The following is a 22,782-nucleotide window of genomic DNA, read 5'->3' on the forward strand; positions in this document are numbered from 1 at the left end:
ATAAAGCTGTTGCAATAAAACAGAATGGCTTTGCCGCAGAACAGTGGACAGAATAGAGGATTCAGAAATAGATTTGGGCATATTATACAACAAAGGTGGGAAAATGAGGACTTATTTAATAAATGGTGTGAGCACAATTGGCTACCCCTCTGGAATAAAATGAGATTGGATTAAAATAAACTGTTACATGGCTCTAGAATGTATGTATGGGTTAGATCTATATTTTTGGTCCCAGAGGGTAGGGGCGAGGAGTCTAGTGGAGATAGAACAGGTGGTGATGAAATGGGTGTGGTGTGATCCCAAACATTTTGAAAGCAATCAAAACCCCCAAACAGACGGACAGACAGACAACAAATCTACCATGAATGTACACAGATGTTTGTGTAGTCATGAAGAAAAGGTGTGACAGGACCACCTCAAACCATGAACATGAGTGGGGTTTACTGAGGTTTTCTTTTTAGATCTTTGTGTTGTTTCACTGTGAAATGAACACTTTTTCCTTTTGTGGTTTTGGGAAGGCAAATTTAGTAAAACATATTTAGTGGAGGGGTTTCTCGTGTGTCCTCAGTTGGTTACCCTCTTCGCCATCCGATCTCCCTAGATGGACCTGTGGGAGCCACTGTAAGGTAGAGCAGCCCTGGACAGTTCTCATGGCCAGGACCATGCTGGGTGGGGTGCCTGGGCAAGACAGGATCCCACCTGGCCACTCGGGTCAGTGGAAGAGCTTGGGCTTCTAGTCCTGCCTCTGCCATGTCCCATGTATGTGCCAGGAGAAGCCATTTTCCCCATTTGAGTCCTGGTGTCAGTCCAGCAAGTGTTAAGAACCTCAGTGCCAGGATCATCATGGTCATCACCACCCTTACGCCCTCTACCCGCTTACCCAATGCTCCGCCGAGCTGCGTCAGGGTCTGTGGCCAGCACTGAGCCAATCAGAGGTTTCTTCTGGTTCTCCCGCAGCTGGAAGTGGTAGAAGGACTGCTTGAAGTTGGGGGGCTCGTCCACATCTGTGACGTTGATGATGACACGGGCAGTTTTTCGGATGGAGACGCTGCTCAGGTAGTGGAGGTTGATGGTAGGGTCTGTGGCCTCTATGGTGAAGATGTATTGCTGAATGTATTCATAGTCCAGGGGCTGTGGAAGGGACAAGTATGGTGAGTACCTGCTCTGAGCCAAGCACATGACATGTGATCTTCACAGCAACCCCACAAGTTTTACAGATGGGAGGGGGGCTGTGGCCCGGAGAAGCAATGTTTCCAGGGTCATCAAGAGGAGGGAAGGGGGGAGCGGCTGGGGCTGGCTGGCTGTCTTCGGCTGCCCTCCCTCCCCCCTGCATCTCAGCAGCCTCAGGGCTGCCTCCCAACCCTAGCTCTGTGACTGGCCCTGTTCTAAGTATTGAGGACACACAGTGGGTGAGCCACTGTCCTGCTCTCTAGGGGATCACAGCTAGTAGTTCTAGCCACAGCTCCTTAAGAATGTGCCTTTTCCTTATGTCTTTGCTCAAGATGCTTCTCCTGCCTTTGCCCACTTAGCACACTCCTACTCACCCCTCAAGAAGACAGATCCAAAGGTAATCACATCTTCTCAGAACCTGTCCTGCCCCCCTGACACAGGCAGTTGCTCCCTGCATGGGTAGCTGCAACACTTATGTGTGGCTACCCTGTTGGTCTATGCGTGTCTTCCCCATTCGCTGGGAGCTTGGTGCTGTGGAGGTTGTACAAGTCCCCTGGGTGTCTCCAGTCCCCAGTGCAGGGCTGGAGCAGGGACAGCCTCAGGAGAGTGCTCCTGGGGGAGTGGCCCTGCTTGGGCAGAGGGGTTCTAGAATGTCCCCTTTGAGATGGGTCATCCCTGGCCCAGGTGGCCCCAGTCCTCAGCATGGCCATTCTAGAGGCATTTTGTGTCCCTTCCCTCCTCTTTCAGATTTAGTTGGTCTGACTGCTTTGTCTGCAGTAGCCACTGCCAGTGGCCACCCCACCCCCACAGCACTCACTGCTTCCTTCCCTGCTGTGGCTCTCTGCTGCAAGTGCCTGTGACACTACTGGGGCTTTCCGTGACGCGGGTGCCCAGGGCAGGGTCAGAAAGTGCAAGAGTGAAAGCCCCCTGGAGCCCTCAACCAACCCCGCAGCTCCCTCCCGCTCAGCTCCTGCAACTCTGAGCCCTATTCCACACCGTTCCTCAGATGTCCACAGTGGGACTGTGCCCCCCTTGCCCGCAGTGATAACCTGATAGTTAGGGAGCCTGTTCTTCCTTTTATGTGGCACTGGTCCTGGGGCATCACTACCCAAGAAAATGATTTACACCCAAATCCTTGCCTTAAGGTCTGCCTCTGGGGTAACCCAGCCTAAGGCACTGACCCTTCTCTCCTGGCTCCCCTTTCCCAGCTCCGGGGTCACAAACTCAAAGAGCACAAGACCAGCTCTGAGCTGACCCAGAATGGACACCTTTGATGGCCTCTGACCTTGCGGTAGCCCCTGGATGAGTCCTGGGAATGCAGGGAGCCCCAAACCCCACATCTGAGGTCATTGCTGCATGCCTACAAACCTTCATGGGCTTGATGATGCCCTCGTTGTGGTTGGGGTCTGTCTCGATGGTGAAGGTGTCCCTGTATTCACCCTGCACGATGCTGTACTTGGTCATCCGGTTCTGGGGCTCGTCTGGGTCCTCAACGAACAGAGAGCCCAAGGAGCTGCCCACACGGATGTCTTCAGGCACGGCAAATGTGTACTTGGCTGATGCAAATAGGGTGCCCCCAAGGGCATTGGGTTAATGAGATAGACCCTTGTATTATCCTAATACATTTTTCTACAGGAAATGGGCACAATAAAATAATAATAGTAATACAACCTCCGGAATTTGGGGTCCCAGGGCAAAGACTTTCTGCTCTATCTGTCCTTCTATCCGTCCATCCATTTAACAAATAGTGATTGAGACCTACTGTATGCTAGGTACTCTGCTAGGGGACCTATCATTTGACAAGAGAGACAAGTCTTACCTTTAGTGAGCTTCTGTCATGTACTACAGTGAGGCCACTTCAGGCTATCCTTGGGATGGCTGAGCCTCTGAATTACACCTCAGCACTGGAGGGTATAAATGATGGACCGTCTGACTTTCCTTCCCAGCCCTAACCAGGGCATGGGAAAAGCTCTTGTCAGACACTTTTTGTGGAGAGAGAATCAGTCTGTGGGTGGGCTCAGGGCCCAGCCTCAGCTCTGGATATGGAACTTTGCCATACCCCTGTTCACCAGCTCACAGGGATTTTCTAGCTAGGGCCTGGATTTTTCTGAGCCCATAGAAACTGGGCGAAACTGTTCCTCTCTGGTAGTGGGATTCAGGACAGAGTAGTGGTACACAGCAGGGAGCGTGATTTCCCTGTGGCCTGTGAGGGCGCTGTGGCAGGTGGCATTTGGACAGCCTTGGGAATGTGTGCAGGGATGGGGAGCAGAGCCTCTGCCTGTGCCAAAATGACTTTACTGGGCCATGGACCCACCCTGGGGTCAAGGGACAGATAGAGGGACTCTGGGCTTCTCCATAAGATCCCCCAGGTCACTGAATCTGGGTTCTCCCAACCCCCGTCCTCCCCAGGGCCCTGGGGGAAGAGCTCACACTGGGTGAAGATGGGAAAATTGTCATTGATGTCCTGCAGAGTGATCAGCACCGTAGCTGTGCCTGACTCCCCACGGAGGCCCTGGGCATCTCGTGCTTCCACCACGATTTCATACTTGGCCTGCACCTCTCGGTCCAAGGTTTTGGTTGTCGTGAAAATGAGTCCTGCAAAAAGTGTGCCAGCAGCAGGTATGTTACTTGAAGGGCTTTTAGAACATACTGGTGCCTGGGCCCTAACCAGAGAGCACTCCCTGACTTAAAAGCTCCCCAGGTGATGGGCTGAGAACTGCTGGCCACCGCCCCACCCCCCCCGCCACTTCACACTCTGCTCTGCTGGACCAAAGCTGCCCAAACAGTTTGGTCCAGTATTGGTCCTAGCTGCGTGGAGCATGGTGTTGAGAAAGAGTGTGAGGCCACGGCTAGGCTTCGCGTGGAAAGCTATGATGGATTAGTGATGGCCTGCCTTGGCACGTCATCGGTTGGGGTGGTCTCTGTGCTTTGTTGTACTTGCCGTCCTTCCGAAAGACAGTGTGCCCCAGGCCTGACCACCTGGACTTCTGTCTTGCTCCCCAAACTCAGTCCTTATGGTTTTTAAAGTTACACTGAGTGGATACTTACTATGGGCCATGTATTCTCTATATTTTATTTCATTTAAGCTTCACAGCTGCCATGCAGAATGGATACACGTTTTCCCATCTTCAGGATGAGGGAACTAAGGCTCGCAGAGGTTACTTGACTTGACTAAGGTCTTTGGAGGGAATGAGTAGCAGGAGTGGGTTTGGAAACTGGATCAGTCCTACTCTACACCCAGAGCTGCTAACCAGCATTCTCTTCTGATTCTTGTGTCACAGCTTGGGTCCTGGTTTATTTCCTGGACTGGAGTCTGTGTTTTGGCAGCTGTCTGCTTCCTTCCTCCCTCACCAGCCACCTTGTCCTAATGGGTAGAAGCAACTGTTTCCATAGGATAGTGTGGTTGGGTGATAGGTGACACCTGTCAGACTAGACTTCGCTCAGCTCCTGCACGTGGAATATTCACCCCTACCCCGCTCCAAGCCAGTGCCTGCCCCGGAGCATTAGTAACACAGACCGGAACCATCAATAGCAAAATATTCTTCTCCCTTCAGGATTTGGTACATGACAGAGGCGTGGTCTGCCACAGTGGGGTCATCTGCATCAACTGCTGTCACACGGATGACGGAGGTCCCTGAGGAAAGAGAATCCGGGGGTTACTGCCTTGGGACTGCTGGCCCCTTGCCCCATTCCAGATGAGGACAGGTGGGGCCCAGGCTATTCCCCTAACCCAACTCCCCCAGGTCCTGGGGGGGAGAAAAGGCTGCGTCGTGTTCTGAGGAGCCTGCATGGGGGCAAAGTGCTGGCACATACCCACGGCCGACATCTCTGGCACAGAGGCGTTGAACAGCCGGTGCGTGAACACAGGCCAGTTGTCATTCACATCATGAACTTTGATGGTGAAGCTGGACGGAGACTCTAGGTTCTTGTTGGTATTCTTGTCTACCACAAGGGCAGTAAGGTGGTACTCAGGGATCTTCTCCCTGTCCAGCCTCTCAAAGGCATACACGTCGCCTGTGTCCTCCCTGACCCGGAAGACCTTGCCCACAGAGTCTCCTTTGAGCACATACTTGGCGTTCTTGCGGTTCACGCTTGATTTGATCTAGGAAAGAAGAGGCGCTGTGAGCTGAGGATGGGCAGAGGTGGCTGTGTGCGTGTGTCATTGTGCACGCACACATGTGAGCGTACAAGTGTATGTAGGTACGTGGTGTGTACGTGCACACCTGTATGTGCGCGTGTGTGGACACGTGTGTGGTGCTGGCCAGGGATCCTAAGTGTGGCAGCTGCATCTTTCACAAGCGTCTCTGACTGGTCATTAGCATGCGTTGTTCTCAGCCAGGTCCCTGCGAACACCACATTTGTGGGACTTGCCCAGCACGCTGCCCTCGTAGGCCTAGAACAGCGCTTGGAATGTCGCAGGTGCTTACAAAAAGATTTTTGAGTGAAAGAGTATACTTGATGCCAATGGAAGGCAAGGGATATTTTGCCCCTTACTTGTCACTTAAGCTCCTAAGCTCTCTGAGTTGCAACTGAGAGAGCTTAGGAGCTTAAGTGACTAGTAAGGGGCAAAGTTGTAAAGTTGTAAAGTTGTAAAGTGGAGATAATATCGCTTCTGATGTTGGGCTGCTCTAATGGGCAGAACAACGGCACTTTTGAAAGTCAGTTCCAGGAAACACTGGTGTCTCTTGTTGTTCCACACGAAAATTCGGTCCCATTGAGCTGGGAGATGGCTTGCACCAGCTAGCCGACTTACATTTTTAGGAACGTTTGTGAACTGCTTGTTAAGCACAGCCATTATTAAAAATTCATTTATATCAACTTATCAATTAAATGAATCCTATTAAAAACAAAGGTAGCCTACTCAAAATTCATTGCTTCCTTGTGATTGTACTACATTTTACTATGTTCTTGAGGTTATGTATATGTGTTGAATGATGGAAATACCACATGGTGTGGTGTTAATATGTATCTTTAAACAACTCTGCCTTCAGTGCCATCAAGTTGGGAGCTTGAAACAGACATGGTAAAAGTATTTCCACATGGAAATGAGCAAATGCTATGAATCAGGACTTTTTCTTCTGGAGAACCAGTTGTCAAACATTTATCAGCACACTACTGGTTCCGGTCAATTTAGTTTTGGAATGGTACATAAAATGTTCTCTTCTTGGAGATTTACAATGCATAGCCCTATAGCAAAAAACTCTAATGAGCTTTAACTCAGGATTTCCCATTGTAATAAGAATACTTTTTCTTTGTAACACGTACTATTAGTGCCCTAAGGAACAAGATTTATTCATTTTTTAAAATCAATTTTAAAAATATTTTATTTATTTATTTGAGAGAGAGTGAGAGAGACAGAGCACGAGATAGGGGAGGGTCAGAGGGAGAAGCAGACTGCCCGCTGAGGACAGAGCCCGCCGCGGGGCTTGATCCCAGGACCCTGAAACCATGACCTGAGCTAAAGGCAGATGCTTAACTGACTGAGCCACCCAGGTGCCCCAGGAACAAGATTTAGAAAAAGATTTGAAAGCTAATGTACGTAAAGCAACTTATACAGGCTTTCAATAAATACCTGTTATTATTCATGGTAGATCCACATGTTAAAAGATATTCGGTTAGAAGTGCTAAACATTTCATTTATAGAATCTTAGAAACAGAGACCCTTAGGAATATAAGAGAATCCTATTTCATGCATGTAAAGTGGTACTCCCATAGATGGTTAGAATGTTCAAAAAATATAGTTCAATTCAATTAAAAGTATATAAATCAGATGCCTGTAAGGTGCCAAGCAGCACACTGGAAGCACAGAGGTAAGCCAGACCCTATTCCTACTCTCAGGGCTGAGACTCTGAGGAAGGGCAATATGTAAGGATCCAGGGAACAAGAGCCTGAGTGAAGGTGTCTGATGAGGAGAACCGAGAAAGAGTGGGTCTCAAGACAGGAGGGGGAGCATCAAGAAGTGTGTGGTCAAATCCCTTGAGTCTGGAAGACATCCCTAGGGTTGAGCAGCAGTGCAGACCCTGGAGCCCTTGGTGAGAGCAGCACTGGGGTGAGGGGTGGTGGGGTGGGAAGCCAGATGACAGAGCTTGGAGAAGACTCTGCAAGGTGAGGAAGTGGGGACCGGAAGTGAGGACCCTCCCCCTCGGGTGGAGCAGGGCCTCGGTGTGCTGGGGCCAGGCGGGTTCATGAGGGGGTCCCAAGACCCGGGGGCCAGGATATATGACGAACAGTGGGTCAGGAGGCAAGAAGCAAATGCCCCAGCTCTGCAACCTGTGGCTTGGGGGGAACAGTGGGGGTTCAAGGAGAAGGGACAGTCTGGGACTCTGTGTGAGTTGCTTAGGGTTAACTGGTAGTTCCAAACTTGGTTCTGGGGGGCAGTGTGTGTTAGGACCCACATGGGTAGGGATAGTGATGGCGACTGACTGAGCTTTGACCTATTTTATTGGAATTCTGCCCAAGATTCCATTTGAGTGTAAGCTCCTTCCCTCGTGCTCACTTCGGCAGCACATATACTAAAAAGCTCCTTCCCTCCAACATTTAATTTTTTAGGATAGTTTTAGATTTATAGAAAAACTGAGAAGATAGTACAGAGTTGTCATGCATCCTGCTCCCAATTTCCATGATTATCAACATTTTATGTTGATATTATGTTAGTATGGTACCTTTGTTATCATTAGTGGGCCAGTACTGATACATTTGTAGTAACTAGGGTCCATTGTTCATACAGATGCCCTCAGTTTTTGCTTCATGTCTTCTCTCTGCTCTAGGAGCCCATCTAGGACACCCCATTACATCTAGTCATGACTTTTCTTTGGGCTCCTCATGACTATGACATTTTCTCAGACTTTCAGTATTTTTGATGACTTTGACAGTTTTGAGGAGTACTGATCAGGTATTTTGTAGGATGCTTCTCTACTGGAATTTATCTGATATTTTTCTCGTAATCAGACTGAGATTATGGGTTTCTGGGAGCCCCCCCTTTTTAAAATTATCACTATATTTGGATATAACATCTTAATGCCAAAAGCCATGCTGACCCATATTTGTGGATTCAGAAGGCTGCTCAAAGCTCACTTCCATTGTCCAACCAGTCTGTAAACAAAGGCTCCAGACAGTGGCCTTGATAAACAGAGATTTCCTTCCCTCAGATCACGTCTTTAGGAGCCAGGAGGCGATCCTTGGAGCCTCATCCTTGCCTCTCCCAAGCACCCTGTTCTTTCCCAGGGTGGGGACTGCATGTGGCTTCTATGTCCCCTGGCCCCATGCCAGGTGCCAAGTGAATGCTCTTAGCAGATGATGGCGGGCCTGATGCTCTTCCTGCTGCTCGAAGACCCTTGGGAGAGGAAAGCCCTCTGAAGGTTTTCGTGTCAGGGCTGCGCATGATGGAGGTGGCTTCCGCTTTCTGGTGGCTCTTCCTTACTCACCCCGCAGATTTTCCTTCGGGCTGGCCATTCTCATCAGTGGCTGATTCATGGCACAGTTATCCCATTGGGAAAGATGTAGGTGGGTTGACGACATTTTCCTCTATGACGCAGAGTTCACATTTGTGTTGGAAGTCGGGAACCCTGTGCTTTCCTAGGGCTAGGTTTTCCTCAGGCTCTATCCGGGTCTCACCGTGTGACCCTGGTCAAGCAGCTTTCTCTCTGAGTGGCCATCCTGAGGCATTGAAATTTCCCAACCATTCTAGGGAGCCCGAGGAGCCCATGGGCACAGTCAGCTAGCTGGTTGTGGGCGGGCTGCGAGCGGACATTCCCCGGCCGGCCCCACCCCCAGCTGCTGTGGCGTCAGCTTCCCTCTACTGTCCCCATCACCGCCTTTCCCTTCAGCGTCATGACCACTTCTACCAGCTCTATCCGCTCTACCACCATTACCTTCACAGCCATCGGCCCCACCCTGACAGCCAGGACAGAATGTGTCACCAGTGGTCCCACCACCACCATCACTGTGCCTGCCCACTGCTGCCGCCACACCTGCTCCAGGGCCTGAGCCTTACCTTGCCCACATAATGGGGCAGCGAGGTGTTTTTCTCTTCATCGATGTGCATCTGGTTCCAAATCCAGTCTCTCTTCTGGCGCCGGTGGGTGGGCAGCAGGCTGGGGGGGTCTGGTCGGGCAGGGCTGGTGTCTGCCGCAGTTGCCACCAGCAGGCCCAGACAGGTGCCCGCTGAGGCGAGCAGCAGCATGAGCACCTGCATCTTCTGAGAGGCACCGATCTGGGGAGAGAGAGGAGACCCCACCAAGGCGTAGCTGTCACTACTCTGGCTCGTGAGCAGACTCCCTGCTGACGCCGGAAGTTCCCTCATGTGTTCACTCTGTTGTTCTTTCCTCTCTGCTGATGCCAGCAGAACCAGATGCCGTTCCTGCCCCCAAATCGCTCCCGGTCTGGGAGAGGGAGGCAGACACAGAAACACCTCCTCTTCAAGTGTCACATGTGCTGGTGTGGAAGTGAGCGCAGGCGACCGTGGAACCTCCAGGAGGGCTGGAGGGAAGGTTTCCTGGAGGAGAGGGTGATGCTGATGCTGACGGTAGCTCCCAAAGCCCAGTGCCATGGGCACCCCTGTAACCCTCCTTTTACACACGAGAGGTTAAGTCCACACTGGAGCGGGTGGTGGGGCTGGGAATAGAGCCTTGGTGTCTGAGGACACCAGGTAGACTAATGGGGTGAGTGGTGGGGAGAGCACAGTGATAGCCAAAGTACTTATTACAAGCCTGACACTGTTCCCAGCACTTTACGTGTGTCATCTCATTTAATTTTCCTAGTTACTCTCAAAGTGGATGTAATTATAACCCTCACGTGACCAATAAGCCGAAGAACAGAGGAGTTTAGTTAGCATTCCCCAGGTCTCCTAGACAGTGAGCCCCAAAGCCAGACTTGAACCAAGTCTGCCTGGCCTCGAAGTTCTTGTTTTTTCCCCCTGCCCGCTCTTGTCCTAGCAGCTGCTGCGGGGTGGGGCTTCAAGACTCCTCTGAACAAACATGCCCCCCGCCGGCACGAGAGCCCCTGTGGCCGTGTGGCTTTGATGCTGTCTTCAGAAAGCTCTTAGGAAACCCCAGTGTCTTAGCCCAGAGGGTCAGACCCTCACCAGGCCCAGAGCTCACAGCTGGTGATCAGTTTAGAAACTATTGCAAGAGCAGGAGTGGGGGAAGGTGGGGGATTGAGGGGCTGGGCTCACAGGACTGGCTTCATGAAGTTGTGGGGCCCAGTGCAAAATGGAAGCGTGGGACCCTTTGTTCAAGTGTTAAGAATTTCAAGATGGAGACATTAGAATGTGAAAGCAGGCATCAAGCGCAGGGCCCAGTGTGCTTGCAGACCCTAAAAGGCAGCCCCTGGGACAGGGAATTGGCTTGGACCAGAATCGTGGGTCACCCAGAAATCAGAGCCTGGCTTCATCCTGAATTCTAGGGGGAAGGGAGATTTTTCCCCACTGCCCTGTGGTGGGTGAAGGCTGTGACTTTGGCTACCACTGTGCTCTCCCACCACTCACCCCATTAGTCTACTCATGCTGGGCCCCTATGTCACCGTTCTGTGGCTCCTGGGTAAGTTCAGGGGCAGAGGGCAGGTTGGTGGGAGTGGGAACCAGGGCTCCTGCTTGGAAGGACCACTCACTGGATGCTGGATGGGAGGCCGCCACCCAGGTTGTCCCCCAACTTGGCCCAAGGGAAAGCCTGGATTCTGAACATTACAGGACGTTTGTAAACTCTAGTAACATTTCCTCTGAGACACTGGCGCCATGCTGTCCTCAGTGAGGGCCCAGGATGTCTGTGCTGGGCTAGCCTGGCCTCTGGGTCTGCTGATCTTAGCATCTGAGGCCCCTACCCTGTAGTCCCTGCTGCTGGCCCAGGAGGAAGCAGGCTCCCAGGGTTGGGTGGGACAGAGCACTGGAGCATGCCCCAGAACGCACGTGCTGTGTGCCTGGGGAGAGGTTCTGGGTCTCAGTTTCCTCATTTGTGAGGTGGTGGAACTGGTGGAGGCTTGGTGTCCATTGAGGTAGGACATGGAGAGGGTAGCCATTCTAGGAGGGAGGAAGGCTGTGAACAAAGACTTGGGAAGGTTGGGCGTGCTGGCCAGGAAGCTGGTTCTGACTCAGGGGAGGTGGCCGGCATGCCCCTGCCCCAGCATTGCCGGGCCCAGGCCTTGTGGGTCATTTCCTTTTTTGCCTACAAAGGAACTTTGAGTCTTGGTTCTTTCTTCCTCTCAAGTGAGAAGTGACTCAAAAATGAAAAAGTAGAACAAACAGAAGTGAAACTGAGAAACAAGGAGAGAGAGTCCTCAGGCCTTTAGACAGGATGGAGTGAGAACCCATGCACTGAGCCAAATGGGTATTGAGTGCCTACTATATGTGGGTTCTGTAATGGGCACTGGGGTACAACAGTGAGCAAGGCACATGGGACCTGTCCTCAGGGACTGCACGCTATAGTGGGAACACCAGGATAATAAGCAAATATGGAAAACACCAGCTAGTGATACATTGGGGGGTGCAACAGAGAGAGGGGGTGGCTGAGTAAGACTCTGAGTCAGGGGAGGCCTCTCAGAGAGATGACACTTCAGCCAGCATCTGAGTGTTAGTCTTAGGAATACCAGGGGAAGGGCATTCCAGGCAGAAGGATCAGCACATGCAAAGGCCCTGAGGTAGAAAACTGGTTGGTGTGCTTGAAGAAACAAAAGAAGCCCCCAGGTCAGGTAGAAATGAGCAACGAGGGGTGAGAGACAGGAAGAGGTGATCAGGTCAGTGTGGTGGGCTGAGTGACAGCCCCCCCCCCAAAGATGTCCATGTCTGAAGCCCTGGAACCTATGAATATGTTACTCTCTATAGCAAAAGAACTTTGAGCAGATATGATGAAGTTAAGGATCTTGATATAGGGAGGTGGTCCTCGATTATGTGCACCATGTTATGCATAATGTAATTACAGTGTCCTTAAAAGATGAAGGCAGGAGGGTCAGAATCAGGTAAAAGGAGATGTGACAGTGGAGACAGAAATTGGTGTGATGTGTGGCCACGGGCCAAAGAATGTGGGTGGCCTCTTGAAGCCAGGAAAGGCTAGGAAATAGATTCTCCCCTAGATCTCCAGAGGAACACAGCCCTGATTTTTAGCCCACTGAAACCCCTGTCAGACCTCAGCCCTCCAGAACTGTAAGATGAAAAGGAAATAAATCGTGTTGTTTTGAGTCACTGTGTTTGGGGTAGTTTGTTGGCTCAGCCATTGGAAATGGGTACCATCAGGTTGCATGGGGCCTTGTAGGGCAGCTTGGGGAGAGAGCTCTTCCTTAAGAGGGTGGGAGAGCGATGTGGTCTGATTTGCAGAGGTTGCAGCTGCACTGAGGAGACAGGCCGGGAGAGGGGAGACCCGGGGGTGGTGGTCACTGTCACCCAGATCAGGGTTCGGAGGGGAGGGCCCTGGAGTATGCTTCTGAGGTGGAGTGACCAGGACCTGCTGGGGCAGGGGATAGTGGGGTGAGAGATGAAAAGGAACCCTGGGCTGGCCCTCTCATCCTGGCCTTTCCCAGGGCATTTCCCATTGCAGCACAAGCCTGGGCCTGGTCCCAGGGTTGATGCCCAGGCCCAGCCGCAGGCTCAAATCACAGCACCCTCTCCTTCCTGGAGAACATCATGCCCCATCTGTGTCTTCCCTACTCCCCAAGGCCAGCCACAAGTCACACATAAATCTTTCCTCTTTGGGCTCACGTGGCGTGGGGTGATGGTCGTGGGCTCTGTGGTCTTCCTGTACCTCAGCTGCACTGCTTCGTCACTGCATGACTATGCACAGGACGTTTTACCTCCCGGAGGCTCGGTTTCACCATCTGTGCAATGGGAACACTAGCATCTACCTCTCAGTGTTGTTTTCAGGCCTGAATTCAAAAGTATTTGTGAAAAACAGTAACTAACAATGAAACCAAACATGGACAAATCCTCTCTGACACTGGTTCTGCTTCACTGAGTAGTCAATTTACCATTTTATTCCTTAACACCCAGTCTTCAGGCTGGGGATTTGCGGGTCCCCACCCTGCCAGGTCTGCGCCTCCTGTACCGTCCCTGTGCCTCCTGTACCGTCCCTGTGCTCTGCTCTGTGTCAGGGGATCTGACCCTGGGCCTGACTCCTAGTGTTTGGCTACCAGGGGCTCCAGTAGGAGCTCTGAGGATGGGAGGGCAGAAGTGGAGGATATTTCCTCCCCGTTGCTCTCTGTTCTGGTTTGCATCTCTTGCTGTGGCTGCGTCTGTCCATGCTGACAGCTCCTGTTAGGCAGCACCCCCCGGTTCTGTCCCTTACTGGGTTCTGGAAATACGCCTCCCCTTTGTGCCTTCAGCCCTGGGGTGCTTACAGCTTCCCACTGTTGCTGGTTTCTGTATGCCTCAACAGCCCGTTTGTTCCCTTAACCACGCTCACAGCTCTGTAGTACTTCCTTCATAGAGACCCTGCGTTTGACGCCCCTGCCCCAGGTAACTTCTGTTTTCCCCTGGGACCCTGTCTGATACAGCAAACAGGAGCATGGCTTTCTCTTGGCTGGGGCCTGCGTGGATGGGCTAGTGGTCTCAGGGCCGACAGCTGCCATCATCCAAATGAATAACCAAGCTGGACTTAAGTAAAGCAGAGGCCACCAGTAACAGGCTTTGGCCACATGGCTCACAGGGGACATTAACCCCTTGGTGGGTTTTGGCTGGCTCCACACATACAGTACTCTCTGGACATGCAGAAAAGCCCCTTGGATTCTAGTCTCTGTCCAGTGGAGGCCCTCCTTTGGGCCCTGGAGAGAAATCCCTTGACACACAGGACTGGCCCTGGCTCCCACGGTCACCCCACGTCACTGATGTGTCACCAGTGCAGCAGGGGGAGAGTTGTGTGTGCTCAGCTCCTTGTCAGTGAGCAGTGAGTGAGGGGGCAGGCCTTTGGAGGTGAGGATCATATAATCCCATGTCCACCTGCATGCTTACCCTGGAGTGCCCTCTCAAGCCAGCCCCTTCTTGCCTGGGGCAGTGGAATGGGGTTGACAGCCCCGAGCACCTCCTCGGTGCTGTGTGGTATCTCATTTAAACCTTGCAGACTACAAGGTAGTTGGCAGTAATCCCCTTGTGCGGGTGAGGCTCAGACGGGTGGGATGAGTCATCCCGGGTCATAGGGCGGCAAGAGATGGAGCCAGGATTTGAATTGAGGCTGCCTTTCACCCCAAATGCTGCTCCCCACTGTGTTGCTGTCTCTCCGACTCTTTGGAGATACTCACATGTAATGGTAATAAACAGCTATCCTCCATGCTTAGCTTTCACAGATGCTGTCTCAGTTGGTTTTCATATCCCCAGGCTATAGGAATTACCGCCTCCTCATCCCAGAGGGAGAAACTGAGGCACAAAGACAACTCAGAAGTGGGAGGTCTAGAACTCCTCACCCAGCTCTTTTTCTGAATCCTGGGCTCCTTCCACACCCAAACTCAGAGGGGCCTGAGGGACTTTTCCATCTGAAAAGCCACATTTATTTGGGTCTTTTGCCTTTTGTGTTAGAAATTTGGCCTCCAAAATGGGGGCCAAGAGAAAGGGTTCTGTCAGACAATTGTTTCTCCTCCTGCTGCTGATGGAGAGCACACAGCTGGAAGCAGAATTGCCCTTGGTTGCACCTCTGGAGGTGTGGTCAGAGCCGCAGCTGAGGTCAGGCTTACTTTAGCTCTTTACCCTTCACCAAGTTTTGGGAGCCATCGGAATGCTGCCAGGTGGATTTGAGGTATGACGGACAAGCAGAGGGTCTGAAGAGTGTGGAAGTGATTTCTATGCTCAGAAAGTCCCAGCTGAGCAGCCCCGGGATCTTGCCTGACAACAGCCTTGAGGGGCACGGGGACCTGCTTGGCAGCTCCACGCAGAGGCCAGGTGCCTGCCCATGTCCCTGTCGTGCAGGATTTGTGATGGGGTTCCATCCCTGGAGCCTTGTTAGTGGCCTTTGGGGACAGCTCCAAATGCTCTCCTGGATGAGGGTGGGCTCTCTGTGCCCTCAGTCAGTCTGGGAAGGTCTGGAGGGCCCAGATGGAGAAGACAGAGTGTGTGGTGTAAGGTGAATGGGCGTGGAACCAGGAGAAGGGGCAGAGGAGCCTCAGAGAATCTGGGGGACAGCAGGGCTCACCTCTGCCCGGATGGGAGGTTGGGGCCTTCAAAAGCTCTCAGGTCCAATTCTTCATCCATGGAGGGTGGGACCACTGATGGAGATGGCTGGGCTGAGCCTGAGGACTGAGGGGTGGCTCTGAAGGTGGAGCCAAGTGTGGGGGCCTGTGCCTCTGTCTACTCCCCTCCAGTTACTGTCTGGGTCCCGGGGTGCTTGGTGGGCTTCTGGCAGCAGCCCCAGCCTGCAGGACGTTAACACCCACCAGGCTTGGTCACAGCCTCCTGGCCTCTGCACTTGGCGTTCTCTCTCCTCTGCCTGGATTTAGTCACATGTCCCCACTTCTTGGAAGCCTCCTCTAGAGCCCTGGGCTTATATAACCACTCAGCAAACATTTATTGAGCACCTGCTGTGTGCCAGGCACAGAGCTACATGTGGGGAACAAACACAGGCTGTACCCCCATGTTAGGATACTAACCGTTTGATAAACGGTATCTAGTTTTAAATTGCGAGGTGTGCTGACGGAGGAGAGCAGGAAGCTGGAGGAGGGGCCAGCAGATCCCAGACTGGTCTGAGGGTCCCAGTCCAGGAGCGAGTCTTCCTTCTCTGTGGCCTGCTGTGGGATATCAGGCAAACATCCCTTTGGTCCCTTTCTGTTTGTTGCCCCATCTGTCACTGGGGTTTGGTCTCGAAGGTGCGGTGAATTCTACTCAGCTCTGTGAGTTTAAAGAAGACTCAGGGAACACAGAGGGAGACAAAGGGAGGGGAAGGGAAGAGCTGGAGCTGCTCCTTTTGTAGCTAAATAGACCCTAGGAAGCCTGGACCCAGCTGGGAGCCCCTCAACGGAGTGGCCTGGTGGGTGCCCCTGGGCTGGTCCTGTGCCCAGTACCAGCAGACCCCTGCTCCTTGACCTGACCGGAGCCCTGCTCAAGCCTGAGGTTTCCAGGGGCTGAGTCTGGGCCTGAAGTTGTTATCAGGCAGGTTGGAGGGCCCTTTGGCGTGGGGTAGAAGAAGCTTGCAGGTCAGGGATACACACATGACATCCTCACACCACATGGACACACAACACCATCAGCGGTGTCTACATACGTACACAGTACACACCCCTGTCCCCACTCATCTGCCCTCTCCGCTCCCATGCAGTACACCCCCACCAGCCGGGACAAGATCTGGCAGCTGAACCCAGCCCCAGGCAAAGCCTCAGAGGGTGGACAGGACGACCACTCCCAGCCCAACCTCCCACGGGCTCTGGACTCTAGCCCAGAGGCCCTGGGTCAGGGATTTGGGGCTGGGCTTTGGGAGGAAAAGCCCAGAACATGTGGGAGCTGTGCCTGCGGGAAGGGCAAGTGCTGGAGCCCCCGCTCCCTGTGTGGCCCTGGGTGGCTCTCCTCACTGCTTTCCCACCCCGTTGCCTTGAGCCTCTCAGTCTGGGACAGAGATTGGAGCCAGTGGTCCCCAGACTCTCACATTGTCCACTTGATCCCTAGCATTTACCGCTGGGCCTTGGCAGCTGTGAGACACTGGGAGGATGAAGGGTGAGGCCCTGGGAGCCTTGGCATGGGGTGTGTTGGGGGGCAGGATTGGGCAGCTATAACTGGCCCCTTGGAGCTTTCTCTTGGTTTGTGGCTCAATTCAGGGTGGGGACCTGTTCCGGTGGGTCCCAGACCTAATCTCCTCCCTTTAGGGTTCTACCAGTAGCTTCCCTATCTTGAGGCCCCTTCATGCTGACCATGCTGCTCCCCTGCTGACCACTCCGCCTTGGCTGTCCACCCCCCGCAGGATGAAGCCTGACCCCGAGCCTGGTTTCAGGGCCCAGGATGGCATGGCCCCTGCCCATCCCGCTGGCTTTCCTCTCCCCTCTCTCCCTGCCCCTTCCAGCCATGAGGAGAGCTAGACATTTCTGGAGTGCACATTGCTCTTCCTCTCTCCAGCAGGCTCTTTGCACAGGCTGTTGCCTCTGTGTGGAATGCCCTTTCTTGCTGTGTCCTCTGGGTGAATGCTCTACTTCTTTTCAAGCCCTGGCCTGCCTCCTTAACGAGGTCTTCTGATTGACTCCTGCCCCTAGTGCAGCCTCTGCCTCCTGGCCTGAGTGTCTCCGACCAGGCGGGTTCTGGACCTAGGTCTCCACTTGGTCCCAGCATCCCGCTGCATGAACTTAAGGCCCTGGACCTTGAGGTGTCAGTGTCCCCACTGCTGCCTGTCAGCCTGCCTCAGTCTCCAGTTCTGGTCTTGTCACTGCTTCCCTCCTCACTTGCAGGATTTAAAACACAAATTTGCATATTCACAGATAAGACCTTGGGTGGTCAGAGCAGGTGCAATCCTTGGTATAGCTCAAGAGAATCTCCTCCTTGTCCCCAAGTAGCATCTTGAATGGCCCATCATATCAGACATACCACCAGTAGGATTTTTGATTCTTTGAGGACGACAGGGTTATCCTCTGACAAACACGTGCCTGTCCCTGTGCAAGGAACCTTTTACGTAGGCCTGGCTGGACCGAGCTCACAGGGTGTCACTTACCCCTTTCCATACCCCTGGTAGACCTCACTGGTCACAGTATCACAGTATTTATTCCCATTGAACTTGAACTCCGTCCCTCAATCTTCAGTACAGTCTTACAAGTAGATAGTAACAATTCACCAGGCCTAATTTGTGATTTCACATAATTTTGTGTTGGGTTTCTGGGCTCTAGGATCATCCAGTCTACCCCCTGTTTTCTAATGGGGGCAGCTCCAAGCTTCAGGGAGAAAACACCCTCACCCCCAGCAGGGAGCCTTTTCCAGTCTTCATTGGGCTTCCTGACTTTGACTGAGGCTCTGAGGCAGTCATTGGGAGCAACAGAATGAGCCCCACATACCTGCTTATTTGTACTGGCCCAGCTGCTCAAGAGCTGTGTGGCCTTAGGCCCATCCCTTGCCTCTCTGAACCCCAGCTCCCTCATCTATAATGGAGGCAACAGTAGCTGCCTTGCTGGTCAGGAGGATTAAATGAAATCATCGGTGTGAAACCTGGTATACAGTTGGTGCTTAGTAGGTATGCAGGTGTCTTGACTCTTACATACTCACCCACTCCAGCCTGATGGCTGTGGGCTGGGCTGGCCAACTCACACCTGACTTCATTTCCTGGTTCTGCCCTGGGCCCACCTCTTAATGCCCCTCTGTTCCTCTCCAGAAGGAAATCTCATTCGCTGCCTGCCTGGCCCTGGGGTCCCTGCTTCCCTTCTTCCCAGTATCTGTGCCTGCCCGGATCTGACTTGTTACTGTGTCCCAAGACAGACAAACTGGAGGTCCTTGAATGTGTTTAGGGACCAGTTGGTCGATCCCCTGCCCTAGAGAGATTAGAGGACTGAAGGTCAGAGAGCAGACCTAAGACCTCTCAGTGTTCCTCCTCCAGGAAACCTTCCTGGATTTTTCCACCCAGCATCTGCTTGGACTTGGGTTAGGATGGACTTTTTAGTATCTCTAGCCAGAAGCCAAGCTCCTCAGGGCAGGACCTGTCTCTTAGAACATTCCTTCCAGGATCATTTGGCTCCTCATGCCCGCTTCTGTGGCTTAATCTGTCAGGTTCAACCCTCCCTGACTTTTCCCCTCTCCGAGCTTCACTGTGGAGTGTGGTGGGGCTGTAGGGTCTGAAAGGGCTGGCCTCACTCCCTATTTTGCTTCCATCTCATGCTCACTGTGTAACCTGGGACTGGCTGCTTGGTCTCTCTCGGCACCTGGCATCCGCGGTCCCCTCTGTCAAATGGGAATTCTTTTAGTAGCTTCGGGGATGCTGAGGGGGTGGGGAGAGGTGCGGAAGTAACTGGGATGGGTCCCCATAGGTGAGAAGCCCAAGATTTTTCTAGAGCGAGTGGCCTCTGTGTTCACCTTGTGTCCCCGAGGCAGCAGCAGAGCTGTGAGTCAGCCAACTTGGGCAGAAAATACGTGTGGCCCCTCTGGTTTCCTGCCCCCATGTCCGGCTCTTGTTTGCAGCACAATTGGTCAGGTTGAAACTGCAGGGTGGGCAGCTTAACCCCTGCGAGGCCAGTGCATGCCTCCTCTACTGCCTTACAATGGTAAGCAGGAATTGGCAGCGCTTCCTGGGGCCCTAGCAGCACCTGGGCCCCTTGGAGATCACCTGCTGCCCCCCAGACTGGGGGGCCCAAAGAGGGCTGGTCTCCGTTGCTCCCCACCACCTGAAGGGGGGCCAGAGCCCCTGGTCCTGGCAACTGTGGCCTTCAGTGTCGCTAGCCCTCCTGGCACTTCCTGCTCTCAAAATCCCTGTGGCCACGGCAGCCTCCCTAAGTCCTCTGAGCTGCCCGGGCTTCCTGCCTCCCCCAGAGTGCCCTTCATCTCTTGGGGGATCCTGTCTGTCCCCTTCACACAGCAGCATTGTCCGCGGGGTAGGGAACAAGCCTGGCCTGGAATGCTTGCCAGAGGAAGAGCTGAGTCCACATCCTTTCCCTTGCACCCCCCTGCCCCCCCCCCCCCCCCCACCTGCAGGGGACTGACTGACCTCAGGGGTCAAAAACCTTATGACATTCACAGCTCTGGGGTAGTGGCGACATTGAGCTGTGATTTCTTGAAGGTCCCCCTCCCGTGAGCCATTCCTGGTGCCAGTACTGGGTGTGCACACCATCTCCTTTAACTGACTCATGAAAAGACTGCTTTCCTCTGGCTCACAGATGAGAAAGCTGAGACATGGAGGAACTCCTTGGCACTGGCAAGAGTCTGGGCTTTGGGGTGCCGATCCTGGTTCAAATCCCCACTCCCGCTCTTACTTCACCCAGTGTCAGTTGCCTCCCCTGAGGAACAGAGAAAGGATGCATCTAAACTCATGGATTCATTGGCAGTAGTAGAATCATGAGCTCCATCAGACGGAACCTTTTACTCTATCACCTCCAGTTCCTGTAACCACTTGCACAACGAGTCCCTGTCTCCACTGTTCAGACGAGAGCATGGAGGTTTAGAGGTGCTGAGTAATTTTCCCAAAGCAACATGGGAAGGATTGGGAGATCTGGGGATCTCACCTTAAACTGCCTGCCTTCAACACTTTTGGGGGGACTTCCCTAAAATATGAAGGCTGTGGGGTCCCAACCTTGGGGCATCACTCTAGCTCCCATGGCTCAAACCTGGCCCCCACAGTGTCCAAGGCAGGGTGGGGAAGGATCCATAGGCAGGGCCTCAGGTGCTCAGAGATAAGCCTCAGCTTGCCTAGTCTAAAAATGGCACTGGCTGACAGAGAGGGCCTGGGGCTCAGAGCTCCCCTTCCAGGGCTCCTCTCCCAATACCAGCACAGAACTTGGGCAGGAGGGACGATGTCAGGCCTTGGGACCACGCAAGGGGAGACTAGGCCTGGTGCCGGTCCTCTACCTCTGCTGTGCTGGCAACTCGGACAGACTCGTTCTCTCTCTGATCATGGCACTGATGGAAGCCAAGGGGCCTTCAAGCCACACAGAGTTGGAGAGTCTCCATGTGGGAGAGCCTAGTCCTTCCCCCCCAATCCTGAGAATGCCCATTTGTGCCCATGGCACCACCACTAGGCGCACTCTCCTGGCCCTGCTCTGAGCCAGGAGGAGACCTGGTCTGCCCCCAAGGAATGGCTCTTCCCTGGGACCCCGACAACAACCGTTCTACACCCAGGGAAGCTGAGCACCCTCGCAGCGTGGTATGGGGTGGAGTGGGGCGCAGAGATTTGTCACTTACCGTGCTCGTGGGCTGAGAGGTGTCTTCGTTCTGTCAGACTGTCCGTCTGGAGCTGAGTTGCTGTGGAGTTTGTGGAGCTCTGTCGATAGCCTCTCGAGGAGAGCCACACCCGGCCGACTAGGGAGGCCTGGCTGCCGCCCCTTTAGGTTTTCCAGCTGGCCCTGGCCCACTTCCCCCTGGGATGGCTTCCTGTTATTGTTCCTTTGTGAGGGCCGGGCTGGCTGCAGATAGGCAGGCTCTGTGGTGGGCGGCTGCCTCGGCCTGGCCAGGCTACCCCCACAGAGGGCTAGGCTTAGATCTGGCCCGGGATGCTCAACTCACACCCTGACCGCAGGCCTCAGCTCTGGGGTCTTGGGCCCAGCACCTGCCAGGGTCCTTAGTTCATCCTCCTTGTAACCCTCAGGGTAGGTGTCATCACTCCCATTTTATAGCTCAGGGCAGTGAGACTCTAAGTTTAAGGTGCTTATTTACCCAGCTGGGGTGTACAGAGCCAGAGATCCAGCCTGTGTCAGCCTGGCCCTGGAGCCAGATCTTCCCAGGTGACCCATGACATGCTGAGAGAGGGGAGACTTTGCAGGTGATGGGGAGGCTTCAGGAGCTTTGGGGGTGGGCTGGATGGGAGATAGGAAACAGGCAGCAGCTCTTGGCTCTGGAAGGCCAGATTGGCTTCTCCCTGGTAGGGGCGGGCATGGGTTCTAGCTCTAAGGTAGCAGCTGGGGTTTGTGGGGGGCATTTGAGTGTGGGAATATCTAGTGGAGTCAAGTGCCCTAGCTCTGCTTCTGATATGACTGTGGAGCCAGTCATGTCGCCTGATACTGAATTTCCTCATCTGTAGATGGGGATAATCAGAGCCTCAACCTCACATGGCTGTTGAGATAAACAAGAGTCAAAATGAAGCTGAAGGTGGGATCAGTCCATCTGAACCAAACACCTGGGGGCAGGAGGGGCTCAGATTCTGTGAACCTTAAGAGTCATAGGAGGAGTTTTTGTAACCTGCAGACACCGGGGCCCTACTCCAGCTCAGCTGATTTGGAATCTCCCAGGGTGAGCAATAGGAATCTGTCCTCTGAATGGTTGCCTCTGTTTTCCCATGGGTGAGTGGTTGGGAAGTCCCAAACTTGTTCCTTTATAGGACTGGGCAAACAGAGACCTGAGAGAGGGAGCCTCTTGCCCAGACGCGCTCTGGACAGTTTGCGGAAATGAGTATGGAGATGGGGAACGGGGTGGAAGGATATTTTCTGGGAAGGGGAGGTGGAGATGTCTCTGTTTTGGGCACGTTGAGTTAGAGATGGCTTTTAGATTTCCAGGTGGTGGTGCCAAGTTGGCAGATGGAGAGGGGTGGGTACAGGTGGGTTAGAGGTGAGGTTCAGAAGCCTTGAACTTACTTATGGCTTATTTACCTGAGATCCTGGAAGTGGATGGACTTAGCTGGAGGGAGACCCCAGCCTCCTAGATTTGTAGATCTTCTAGGAGAGCCAGGCTGGTAAGGGGGAAAGCTGGGAGAGAGCAGGGCTGTGGGCAGCCGGCAAGGGTGAGGACCGGGTCAGCTGGGTCAGCCTGGGTGAGGGGGGCCGGATTTGGAAGCTGGCAGTCATGGGCCATTGTGGGCAGAGCAGGTTAAATGGAACAGAGTAGACAAGGCAGATTAGAGGGGCCAGCGAAGGGGGATGGAAGGGGGAGATGTGTGTGATCATAGCTCCTTCCCCAGACTTAGAGTGAACAGGAGCAAGAAATGGAAGGGGTGTGTGTGTGTGTGTGTGTGTGTGTGTGTGTGTGTGTGTGTGTGTGTGTGTGTGTGTGTGTGTGTGTGTGTGTGTTTAAAGCTATGTTTGTGCTGAGGGCTCTTAGGGGTGTGT

At 53.4% G+C, this 22,782-nt stretch overlaps 1 protein-coding gene across 2 annotated transcripts in view; it reads right to left on the reverse strand.

The window, feature by feature from the left end:
- Positions 1-21,080, reverse strand: part of CDH5 (cadherin 5) — a 41,316-nt gene extending 20,236 nt beyond the window's left edge. For both annotated transcript variants that reach the window (XM_027618187.1, XM_027618186.1), the window contains exons 1-7: positions 20,927-21,080; positions 9,164-9,382; positions 4,984-5,272; positions 4,688-4,804; positions 3,601-3,765; positions 2,539-2,726; positions 881-1,131 (exon numbers count right to left, since the gene is read on the reverse strand). In XM_027618187.1, coding sequence (XP_027473988.1) covers positions 881-1,131; positions 2,539-2,726; positions 3,601-3,765; positions 4,688-4,804; positions 4,984-5,272; positions 9,164-9,364 — 1,211 coding nt within the window. In that variant the 5' untranslated portion in view covers positions 9,365-9,382; positions 20,927-21,080. The remainder of the gene's footprint in view (positions 1-880; positions 1,132-2,538; positions 2,727-3,600; positions 3,766-4,687; positions 4,805-4,983; positions 5,273-9,163; positions 9,383-20,926) is intronic.
- Positions 21,081-22,782: the final 1,702 nt, after the last annotated feature.

The sequence above is a fragment of the Zalophus californianus genome, chromosome 17, assembly GCF_009762305.2.
Source record: "Zalophus californianus isolate mZalCal1 chromosome 17, mZalCal1.pri.v2, whole genome shotgun sequence".
In the NCBI taxonomy this organism is placed as follows: Eukaryota; Metazoa; Chordata; class Mammalia; order Carnivora; family Otariidae; genus Zalophus; species Zalophus californianus.